At 32.7% G+C, this 12,653-nt stretch overlaps 1 protein-coding gene across 2 annotated transcripts in view; it reads left to right on the top strand.

The window, feature by feature from the left end:
- The window catches only part of ADGRB3 (adhesion G protein-coupled receptor B3), a 723,536-nt gene that overhangs the window by 274,872 nt on the left and 436,011 nt on the right, over positions 1-12,653 (top strand). For both annotated transcript variants that reach the window (XM_028097735.2, XM_088024325.1), the window contains exons 2-3: positions 485-595; positions 6,592-6,753. In XM_028097735.2, the coding sequence (XP_027953536.1) occupies positions 485-595; positions 6,592-6,753 (273 nt within the window). The remainder of the gene's footprint in view (positions 1-484; positions 596-6,591; positions 6,754-12,653) is intronic.

Below are 12,653 nucleotides of genomic sequence, written 5' to 3'. Positions count from 1 at the left end.
TGTTTGTTTACCTTAGGAAAGCCAGGTTACAGGATTATTCATTCATTCCTCAAGAATAAGTGCTGAAAATCTCCGGGAGTGGGGGGTGGGGTGGCGGGGTGATTACTACTTAGCAGAGTTATGGCTGTTATGCAGTCAGGATTCTCTCTCTGAAAAACAACAGTTAACACTGTGGTTGTATTTTTTTTCTGATGTATTGCTTGGAAACATTATCAGAAAAGCTTACACCATTTGTTAATTAAGCTTAAAACCTGATGTGTCATTCTATTGACTGTTATTATTGTTTCTTGAAACTTTGCTCTTGTTTATAGATTTTTTTACTTGAGTTTAAAAATATTCCAAGTAGATCAGCCTCGCAAATTTAGACTTGTAAATTTAATCAGTAACTTCTAGGTATATGCAGGAACATATTGCATGAGACAATAATGTAATGTGTGAGAAATGTCTACACACAAGCTTTCATATACCTTTATTCTGTCTTTAGAATTTGGAATGATGGGAGATCATACAATTAAAAGTCAGCGACCTCGATCTGTTCATGAAAAAAGGGTCCCTCAGGAACAAGCTGATGCTGCTAAATTTATGGCACAAACTGGTAATACGTTAGTTACATTTTTCTATTTATTGTTGTTAATTTAATGAAACCACTGCATGTTTTCATAATCTTTTGCTGCACATTTGTCAGTTTTTGGAGCTGATATTTTTTTGAGCCATTTTTTTTTTTCCATCACCAGTTAAAGTCCATAAATGAAGTAGCTTTGAATTGAAAAGTGCACCAAAAAAATGTGTAAGATTTATTTTGCTTTCAGTATGGGACATTTAGGATTTACATATTATTATTTACTCGTGTCAATTAACTTCTTAAAATGTATCCTTAAACTTTTAAAGAAAGTCAACAGTTATTTTGTCAATAATTGATTATTATAGGATTTTTTCAGAACTAGAATTTTAAATAGGACTTTGATGAAATTTGACTTAGCAATAAGATGTCAAGTATTTTTTTCAAATGTCACACATCATAGAAATATTAAATGTTAAAATGTATGTAAATTAGAAACTTTTTCAGAATTTGTTTTATTTGAAAGAGAGTTTTGCTATATAAGCTAAATAATAAAAAAATGATAGTCTTTATTAGTAAACTATAATACATCCAAACAATTAAATATCAACAAAAATCACTTTCTGGTTCATAAAATTTTTAATCCTAAACTGATTATATTACTTTCAAATACCTCCCTTGGGGGGGAGAAAAATATATACATATATATATGTATATATATATATATATACATATATATATAAAAAACACAATTAAATGCATTCATATGTTGGTTCATCATAATAAATGGCTATAATTCCATCTGTTTTTACATTGCATGTAGTACATTCTTAGATGAAAATGTATTTAAACTGTGTTGTGAACATTTTCAGCTATCACTTTTATTTCAGGAAATTGCAAACTAACAGTTTTATCTATGTCTTTATAAAGTTTTATACATTCCAGTCTGGATGATCTGTTTTACCATTAATACTGAAGTTTCAAGTACTTGATCAGCTTGTTGACATGACATTGACTGATTTTGATGAAATTCTCTTGAAGAATGAATGTTTCCTTTAGTTTATATTTTTTTAGGATATTTATTCTGAACATTAAATTTGGATCTACAACTTAAAAATGCAAATATTCTTAATGGATTGTGCTCTTGGTAATGGGTGAGTAGTAGAATTGAACACATTAGTTGTAAGTAGGTCAAAGAATTCTTCAGAACAGGAAGAATGTTTACAATGAATTCTACGTAAAGGACATATTTTTAGCTTTTTTAAATATATATGTTGCAGCCAGACCCAGAAATGAAGAAAACTTGCTTATCTGGATTGCTTTTGGTGCAGCTTCTCATTTAACAAAAGGTGACATATTTTTACTATTTGCTCGAACGGGTCCAAAAGTGCATTGCCAAGGTCAGGTAAATTTTCAAATTATTAAGTGTATGTTTCTCCTTTACACGGAGCAAAAAGTCTCAAGCACTGACCAGAGATTGGGGAATATTTGACTCTACCTAGAGGCACAGGGCATGGGCTGATAACTCAGCCTCCTTCCAGTGCCATCTGACAGGGGCACTTCTGTGAGATCAGAAATATTCTTCCTTTTTGCACAAGAGGTGGCAGTCATTGGCTTGCTGAAATTTCTTAAAAGTGGGGTCACTTGGGAGTGAAATGGTGAGCCATAGTTTTAAATTCCCAATTATGTGGTAAAATTAGTTGATGCATAAATATTATGCAATTTGGCCAGGAGATTTTATATAAATTCGGTTTTTGTATTTGCCTGTGACATAAACCAAGAGAATTCAGTTCTCAGCCAAAACCTTTTTTGCAAATTCAAATCACAAGGAACATGTTTTCTTAGTAATAAGTTACTAATTTCTGTTTTCATTTACTGGTTCTTTTTCAAGCATTGTTTTGTACCTAAAATATAATAACACATGATTTGGTAAAGTAGATGAAACAGTTATGAAATAGATCCATGAGGAGCATTAAAACCATTTCTTTATATTGTTAATAACTCAGAAAAGGCAATGAAAAATTAAAGTTCAGAAAATATTAGTTGGATGCTTGAATTGATGCAAATAAATATTTATTATTTTATTTTAAAGCAAAAATAGTTTAGGTAAATATAAAAACATATAATACTTATTTTAAATTTAAATTACTACAATACTGATAAAAGACTGGGAAACTGCATTATTTTAAGTAGTTTTTAAAATATGTAATTTGGCACCAGGCAGTTATAAAGTTAAAAAGAGGGGCTGTTTTTTTTCCCTTCAGTATTTTCTGAGATATACTTTCTTTAGGTGTTAAGGTAGTTAGTCTCAATAAGTGCAACTAAGTAACAAAACCTAGAAAAGCTAAGGTTTACTTATTAAACTTTTCTATTGGTCTTTCAAATCAGGAAATTGGTGTTACATATAAACAATGATAAACATTTGCTAACATTAATTTGAGAATGAAGAAAAATGCAATGGAGGTAAAATTGAATGATGGAAGACATTATAATATGTGTTTTATATTAGTCATGAGGGAAAACAAAGCAAAACCTATAAGCCTGTATAATTAAGAATTACTTCTCAAAATAAATAAGCTGGCCTCTTCAACCAATATGATCAGTAAACCCTCTATCTGAAAAGCAAGCTTTCTATAAAGTAATAACATGAGTGGAAATTGTTTTTAAAAGAGTAACGTTTGGTAAAATAATGTTACTTTATCAAAATAACTTAATCATTTTGGTCAGTCCAATAATTGAGATAAGCTAGTTTAAGTATAAATAGTGTTCCAATAGCCTAGGACACAATTTATATTTATGGTAAAGAGAAATGAAATGAAGTGGTAAGATACAGATAGTTAATATAGACATCCAAAGTAAATGCCAAAAAATGGCTTAAGACAATTTAATTGCACTTACTGGTGCTTTTTAACATCATAGTCATCAAATGGTCTTATAAACGTGTTTAGAAAAGTGGTCCTGTATTCCAGTGGGGAAAATAGCCTATATTAATAAAGGATAGCATGTTATCCTATCTAAAACAGAAATATAAAAATATGTTTCTAATTTAATGATTTTAACATGCTAGCAAAAATTTATATTAATATTTTTTACAATTTAAAATGCACTCTTATACATTATCTCATTTAATCCTCACACGTGCATTTTGAGGTAGATGTATTACCCATTTTATTGAGAGGTTCCGAGAAATAAAGTGACTTTCTCAAGGTCACAGAACTAATATTCGGTAGCTTCGCATCAAACACAGGTCCTCTGACTTTAATTACAGTGCTTTTCCAATCCCCTTTCATGTTTCATGTCAGGATAAATAGTCTTAAAAGTGCCTCAGATACTGAAGTGTTCTATGCCGTGTTTCATGTGCCTTCTCTGTTACAAGTTTAGGAATGAGAGTAGTTTGTGCTATTTCCAAAGACACACATATTAAAAATAGTATACTTTGTATTGTACTTAACTATTCTAATGTCAGTGAGTTTTTAAAAATATACATCTCTTTCTTATAAAGTATATGAGCTATTTCTCACAGTCACCCAAAGTGATGGACCAGAATAGTCTTCACGCTTTTCAGAATGAAGTGGCAGCATGGAAATCATTATTAGTGCAAATGTTACCTGAAACTATACCATTTGAGGTATAATAAGGTCTTTTTGGTACGTAGGCTGGTATTTGAGCGGCAAAATTTGATTCATAATGTGAAAGCCAATATGTATTTTACTCATTTATTTATTTTGTTTTTGATCAACAAAATGAACCATAAATTTGAGCCAGTGAAGAAGGCCAATTCTGAGCACTAATTACCAATCTCTTAGGATCTACACATCACTGCTTAGCCTGTTGAACATCATTACAGTATACATTCAGAATTAACCCAGATTTTTAAATATTTGTGCAGAAATACATTTAAAAATAGATCTTGATCCTGATTCATTGCTCAATTTAATAAAAACATTTTTAATGCCATCATAACAATGCAAAGGTAAGAGGACTGCTTTTGTGGAAAAATATAACACTTTTATGCATAACCTTTGTCATTTTTATAGAATTTACATTGTTCAAGATTTTCCAGCTCTTAATTAATAACATACAACCATAATATTTCTACTTCACTTACTCTCATCACAAGGGTTGAAATATCACAAGAAAAAGCTTTGCATTATATTTTTCCTAACTTTACGCTTAAATTCTTCATCCCTAAATGTATATGTTCATATATACATACATGTGTGGATATTTTTTTTGACCATTGCCATATTATTGGGTTCTAGAATAATGATTTTTAATTTTTAGAGTATTCTTTAATATAAAAGAACAAAATATGCGGCCTGCCTTTAAATGTTATTCAAATGGCCATCCAATAACATTTTTATGAAGTACTTAAATATAAATTGGTGAAGGCAAAAAAGACTAAAATAATCAAGGGAAATCTATAGAGGACTTCCAGGACAAACACTGATCCAACACTGAACAAAAGTCCTATTTAATGTAATACATCATCCCAGTAACTACTGTCTGTGCCTTTATGATATATATCTAGTCATAAATGCCTTATAATCTATGCCTCTGGGTGCATAATGCAGCCTAATATAAGAGCAGATCCTTATAATGGTGCAACCCAAATTGTGGTTGGCGGACCTATGCTTATCTGTGAACTAGTTTTTATGGGCCCCTGAGGAGATAAGAAGCTTATACCAGAATGTAAATTCAACTACTTTATCAAGCACATGTTTTATTTCAGCTAACTTTTTTGTTTGTTTGTTTGGAAAAAAATTCTCAGTGAAGAAATCAGCAATTTTAGTTACATTCTGGTTCAACCTCCTTCTGTCCTGGAGTACCAGCCTATGGACCAGCTGTCTTGAGTAACCCTGCAAGTAATGTCTAAGTCATTTACTAACCTTTCAAAAGAAAAAAAAAAAAAATGGGCAAATAGATCATCATATTCTTTTTTTTTTTTTTGAATTCTGTTTCAAAGGCAAATTCTAAACAGAACTTATATAATATAAATTGTTCCTTGGTTTATATAATCAGTGATGCAAAGTATTCAGAAACACTTCACCTGCAAACCTTTCCCACAACCAAATAACTAACTTAAGTTCTTCCTGCCAGCAGGTAAATGCCCCAATTTTGTATTTAGGGAAAAGCAGCTGCAAGTTTTCAAATCAGTTTTAAGAATCCATCCTGAACACGATGTCAGAATAGGATCAGAAGTCCATTGTGATGGTCTTAGAAATTCTTGACTTTAAGTCTTTTTGGGACATGATCTAGATAATAATAGAAACCAGATGTAATTTTAGTGTGATGCTTATTCTGAGACAATTAATGGAATTCAGATATTCCTTGGCTTTTTAGGGCCTTATTTTGAATAAATTAACAGAAATCATAGAGAAATTTTCCTTCATTTTGAGTAAAACTCACTCTTCTAGATCATGAAGAAGATTCTGAACGGGTTTTTAAACAAATTATCACAAAATAAATAGCTGTCATAGGATGACAAAGTAAGAACTGTACTGGGAGTAAATTATAAATAAGTGACAGTGTTTAACACTATAAAAATTAGATACGCCCAAACTCCCAGGGCTCCACCTCATCCAGCATGAGAAAGGAGGCTACACAATAAAGGATTAGGGAAGAATCCATCAATATATTCCTGCTCACCAAGGCCAGAGTAAGTTTAGCAATACATTTTGCTTCCTCTCCCATCCAAAGGACAAAGCCTTAGATTGGCTTGAGGAGAATCCCTTCAGCAATCATTGTTGTTGATAAATGCTGACTGGTCCCTTCATAGTGTCTACAGTAGTGTCTTTGTGAAGAGTAGTTTTGCTAACAAAGTTATAACCAACTTGGACCTCGCACCAGTGTCATATGTATCTCCCTTTAAATGTATTTTTCTCTGAAATGTTTTCTTGTGCCTTTTGATGTAATGTCATATTTTTACATTTATAAATTATTCTTGCATATCATAATGTCAGTTTGGTATGATGCTGAATAGATGAATATTCAAAGCAGTATTTCATGTTTATTTGTTGTCTTGCACACAGGTGAATCTGGTGTGGAAGAGTGGTCCCAGTGGAGCACGTGCTCAGTTACTTGTGGTCAAGGGTCGCAGGTGCGAACCAGAACTTGTGTATCACCTTACGGGACACACTGCAGCGGCCCATTAAGAGAATCAAGGGTTTGCAATAACACTGCCCTCTGTCCAGGTAGTGTTAGCAGCAACTACAACTGTGGATGTTATTGAATTGTGTCATGCTACGCATTTGGAAAGATTTGTTATTTTCATATGAAATGGGTATAGACATTTTAATTAAAGTGGATAAGTTTAACTTGTTTTCAACGGTGAAATTTTGCCATATATGTGATGATTTCTGCTCTCAGAGCAGTCAGGAAATTACATAAGTGACTCCCCTAATGAATTTTCTTGAGAAATTTCTGTATCTGCTTCTAATAATATTTATGATTATAATAGCTTTCCTTATTTCAGGTGGCAAAAATGTCCAGCTGAGTGTTTGAGGAAACGTAAACTTGCAGGCATACTGGAAATGTGATCTGTACCCATTGTTTAAGGCAGCGGTTGATGCAGTCTTTAAAGCAGTCAGTTGTTTTACTTACTTGGCTCTATCAAAGAGAATAGTTCCCCTGACCAAAGGACATTCTGTTAATTTATTTCATTCAAGTGACTCTCCTCATCCGAGCCACCCAGTGCATTGTAAAGTCATTTAAAGTCATTAATGGGGAAAAAATCTTCAATGTTAAATGGAGCACAGCACAGTGTCTTGCCTGGGTAGGGTGAGATTTTCCGGCTGTCATCAACATTTTGTTCTCATTGGAGGCCTGCATGCATATTACAGGCATTTCTCCTTAAATTACTGATTTTTATGTAAAAATGAGTACTAAAAGGAATTCGGGCTTTCTTTCAAGAAGTCCAAAGCATATGATATTGTGTATCTCCAGGTTTATATTTTTGTTCAACTATTTGGTGGATGGGTGATACAAACTTAGTGGCCATTGCCGTTGACACTGGACTTGCATCCACCAGGGGCCTCCAGAAGGGGGCAGGCATAAGGAGAGGGATTGGCACTGCAGCAGCTTTTCATCTGCTAAATTGTGCATAAAAGTTTTCTGATGACTTCCATTTCCAGAGATGGCTGATTTTGCAATTGCTAAAAGTAAGAGTAGAGAGTGGGTGGCATGGGGGAAGGGCAGGGATAATCCCAATTTCCCAGCAGAATGAGCAAGGGCAACCCATTAAAAGACAGTGTGGAGGAGTTGTTGCTTAATGGGTACAGGGTTTTGATTTGCAAAATGAATAAACTCTGGAGACCTGTTTTACAACAATGGGAATATATTTAACACTACTGAGTTGTACACTTAAAATAGTCTAGATGATAAGTTTTCTGTTATATATTTTTTATCACAATAAAAGAAAAGACAATCTGGAAGTAACAAAAGGGAAAGGAAGTGGTGGGCAGAATGTGGCGGAGAGCTGATGCGTGAGATGGGAAATCCCTTTATAATGGAATTGGGAGATGCAGAGCAGCAGATTAAGGTAGAAGTAAAAGCTAAACAGGACAGAAAAGTATGAGGAAGGGAAGATGGAATTAGCAGGAAGCAGCAATTATTTCCACTGAAAGCAAGAAAAATCAAGTCAGTGTGAGTCAGTGAGAATTAAACTAGATGAGAAGGAACATGAAGTGAAAAAAAAATCAGAGGGAAAGAGTGTTTACAGAGGTCTTGGAAGGGGAGGACAATGGAAAAAGATGACAAAACCAGCAGTTAGAGAGCAAGCCGACTCTAGGTCTGTTAGGCAAGAGAAAATGAGCTGAAAGTTTTCTGAATTACCAAATTTCTAAATTTTGTAGCTAAAATTACCTCATGAGTAAATGGTTGTGGATTTCCAGCTGGGTGTGAGGGGAGTACATTGTCTCATATTTAAAGCTGGCCCTTGGTTACAATATCAAGCTTCCTATCCGGGGCAATGAGAAAAGTGTCAATAGAGAAGTAAGCTGTGCTTGAAATATTTATCTTGTCAGCATCCTTCTGAAAAATCAAGTTCCCTTCAACATACATGGGTAGAATCTAATGGCAAATGGATCCTCAAGTGGAAGTCTGAGAGGGTGCGGAAGTGTTCTCTGCAATCCTCTGTTCAGTCCTTACATTCCGGCTACTCGTTACGCACATTCGTATGGTTGACATATGGAAACCTCCATCTTTCTGCCAGAGACTGCTGAGTAATCCCTTCACTGGGCAAGGAGAGCATCTGTAATGGGACCAGAGTGCTCTCCCTTTCACTCTGTGTCTGACGTTTAGAAAGCTGAATAATATTCTGATTGTAAAGTTTTTCTTCAATTTCTTAAACCTCCTACCATTATACCTACTGAAGAAATACACACTAATCATGAGTTCCTCTTGACCTTCGTATACTATAGGTTTGTCTTTCTAAATCTGGTTAAATAGTACTGACGATAAGAAAAATGTGTCTTTTAATCATTGTTATAGTTCAGATGTTGAATTCAAGAGAATGGAGGGTTTTGTTGATTTCTTTTTAATTTTCTAAAACCGAACACTAATTTAGCAACTTTGTTATTTTAGAAATATAGAATAAGTATTTCACTATAGGAAGTTGGGATACCTTTTAGATGGTTATTGTATTCGTCATGAAATATTTTGTGTTCAATATTTTGTTCGGTTACTTGCCATGCTGATAAATATGTACTTTTTGTGATATAATATATCATGAAAACAGTAACCAAAAGTTAATTAAAAAACTTAAACAGTACCTAAACAGTGTAAATACCTGTCTAAAATAATACTTTAAATTCCCAAGAAGAAAATTAGCTCAGAAATCAATAATCTAGTTGTCACACTGTGGATATTCAAGTGTGTTTGGCATTTAATTAATAAAAATGACACAAGGACAAAATGAATGTCAAAGCCACTTTCCATAAAATATATGGAATGATAGAATTTGAGCTTATATTTATTTGCCCTAGTAAAGCCTAGTCAGTATTGTTATAAATTAGTTGCCTTTCACCCATATTATTCTAATTTCAAAAGAAAGGTTTTCTTAATTAAATTGCATAATAATGTGTTACTTCTAATATGGATCCTAAGACATCCAGCCTTTTGCAAATTGTTGCTTTAATATTATAGTCTCTTCAAAAATTCTTATTACTCAGAGCAGAAAATGATAGGGTTAAATAGCAAGTAAACTGAGAAAGTAGAGAGGTACATTAAATTGTGTATTTGCTGTCCTGGTTTCTGACTTACAGTTTTATGATCTCTTCCAGGGTTTCTCAACCTCAGTACTATTGACATTTTGACATGGATAAGTCTTTGTTGTGGGAGGCTGGCCTGAGCATTCTTGGATGCCAGTACCATCCCTCCTTCCCCTGAGCTGTGAAAATCAAAAATTTCTCTGGACATTGCCAAATGTCTTCTGGGGGGCAAAATTGCCCCTGGTTGAGAACCACTGGTCTACTCTATATGTCTTCTTCTTTTTTTTTTTAAAGATTTTACCTATTTATTTGACAGAGAGAGACAAAGCGAGAGAAGGAACACAAGCAGGGGAAGGGGGAGAGGGAGAAGCAGGCTTCCCGCAGAGCAGGGAGCCCGATGCGGGGCTCGATCCCAGGACCCTGGCAGACGCTTAACGACTGAGCCACCCAGGCACCCCTACTCTATATGTCTTTTAATCCTTTAGAAGTTGATGTGGGCTAAGGAATGGTTTCAATTTTTTTTTTAATAAATGTCACAGTATCCACATTTATACATTTCTTAAGAAAAAAACCTTTCACTTAAAGGAGTTATTTTATACATCCCAATGTAAATTATAAGGTAATTTGTATGCTTATTTCAAAATCTGGTAGTAACATAATTTTTATATTGTGTATTCCTCATTTCATCTTTAGATAGCACAGAGTAGGGATGTGACACTATAGCTAGTGTCTAAGTAAAGAAGAAAACTGTAAAAATGGATTAATTTTATCTGTTTTTTTTGGTTTTATTAGGCACATTTTCCAAATGAACTAGATTATTTACAGATTTTCATACTTTACTGAAAGGTAAAAGAATTTATATAACAATTTGCCGCTAAAGTAAAAATATCTTTATTCTTTAACATAAATCTTATGAATACATCTATAAAATTATAAGATATGTGTTATAGTTTCCAACTAATTCAATAATATCTAAAATAAAATATAATTAATAATTTAGTTTCTTTTTCAAAAAAAGTTGTTTTTTTTTAAATGATGTGGAGGAGGCATGAAATTTCATCATGGAACAATAGTGTTAAAAAGTAGGGAGTAACATACTTTTCAGAGGACTCCAGCTTCATGATTTAACCAAACTGTCAAGATTAATCAACACTTCTTTGAGATTAATAGAGAAAAATATGCCAATTTAGCAGCCTTTTTTCAGGCTTTGTTCAAAGAATACAGAGCAGCATGATTTGATTGAGGAGAAAATTAACAGAACCAGCCATATGAATGCAATATGGTCTTTTAACAATTTCTATAGACAACAGGGGAAGAAAAGTTTGTTTTTAAATGGAGAAATCTTGGTAATTAAAATTAAATGCAAAAATTAATTAAAGATATGTGTTTTATATGACAAAATACATTCATATATAATATTTTAAAAATATTTTGCTATCTTTGATCATATATACCTATATGTAAATATAGGTATGTGTGTATTTTTTTTTCCTTAGAGTTAAATACAAACTCATTATTTAATCTGATGTCAATAGATACAAAGTGACTTTGGTTTTCCAAACTTAAATGAGAAAAATATAAACATATTAATTTCTTTCACTGTCTTACTTTTTTTCTATGTAATATTTTAAAAATATATTTTCCAGCAACTTTCTCAGAAACTTGAAGATTTTTTCACTGAGTATTACACAAATTTGGCTAACTTTTTCAGTATTTCAATAAATTTTCACAACCAGTTGGGGCAACTCAATAGCATAAATAGAAGAAAATGGGGTGTCTCATAATTACGGTATCATATACGTGTTTTTAAAGAAACAACTTGGTTTGCATATACATGCAAAACATTCTAGATATGCTGTATTTACTCGCATAACTCCTCTGACACTTAATATGGATTCTGCTTACCCCTACCGATGTTGAGGAGAAAGTGAAATCTTTTTCATCATCCATTCTAAATTTCTACTCCCCCCTCCTCATTCTAGTGGGTGTCCCATCAGACTTCTGCTCATGAACCTCTAAGAGCATACTAAGACCAGAGGTTCAACATCAAAACGGGAGCTTTTGAGCTGAAGAGCACATTTTGCCCAGCTTCTTTTTATTTGTATTATCCACGAAGTGCTATTCCTTACTCTCCCAAATATTAAAAATTGGGATGAGATTGGTGATTAATTGTGGCAAAGAAGGGATCTAAACTTTGAACTCTAATGGGCTTTATGCAAAAGATGTCAATATGTATTCCCAGTGGCTTTTATAGAGGAACACAAATTATGTTAATACTTCTGATTAGTTTGAATCCATCGTAATGGCATAATTGAAGTATTGGCATATATATACTTATGTTAGGAGTAATCCTAATTAGATCATTTGCTTTCTCTAGAAACATTTATTTATTAGGAGGATTTCCAGTGCATCAAGTTATTGCAAGAAGAAAGAAATCTTCATATTTGCCACTCATTTTAAAAGAGGGCAAAGAAGAGAATTTTATGCAAGTAGATAGAGTTTTTGAAATTTCCATCTTATTCAAAGACAGTGACTTTGAACACCCATATTTTTTAAATGGCAAAAATATATTTATTTTCTAAAATGTGAAGTTAATAAGCTATTTAAAATATGGACCATTAACTTTCAGATTTTTTTTTTATTTTTTGACATCAAAGTCATTAGTCCCGAAATTTTAAGAATTATGTTGGCCCTTATATATTTAAATGCAGATTTCACTCCAGAAGATCAAATCTGTTATAAGAAATTTAGTTTTCTATACTACCTTTTAAGTTTATATTATTTTTATTTAAAAATAAATCATGACTATTTTACTGTGAGCAAGAGAGGTGCATTTCCATTAAAAAAGAAAACATTTAAAGTTTATGACAAATAACTGTTCGAAT

Source organism: Eumetopias jubatus, unplaced genomic scaffold, assembly GCF_037043125.1.
Source record: "Eumetopias jubatus isolate StellerSeaLion01/CBP00866 unplaced genomic scaffold, mEumJub1_p1.0 scaffold_6, whole genome shotgun sequence".
Lineage (NCBI taxonomy): Eukaryota > Metazoa > Chordata > Mammalia > Carnivora > Otariidae > Eumetopias > Eumetopias jubatus.
This window is presented reverse-complemented; position numbering and strand designations above follow the sequence as displayed.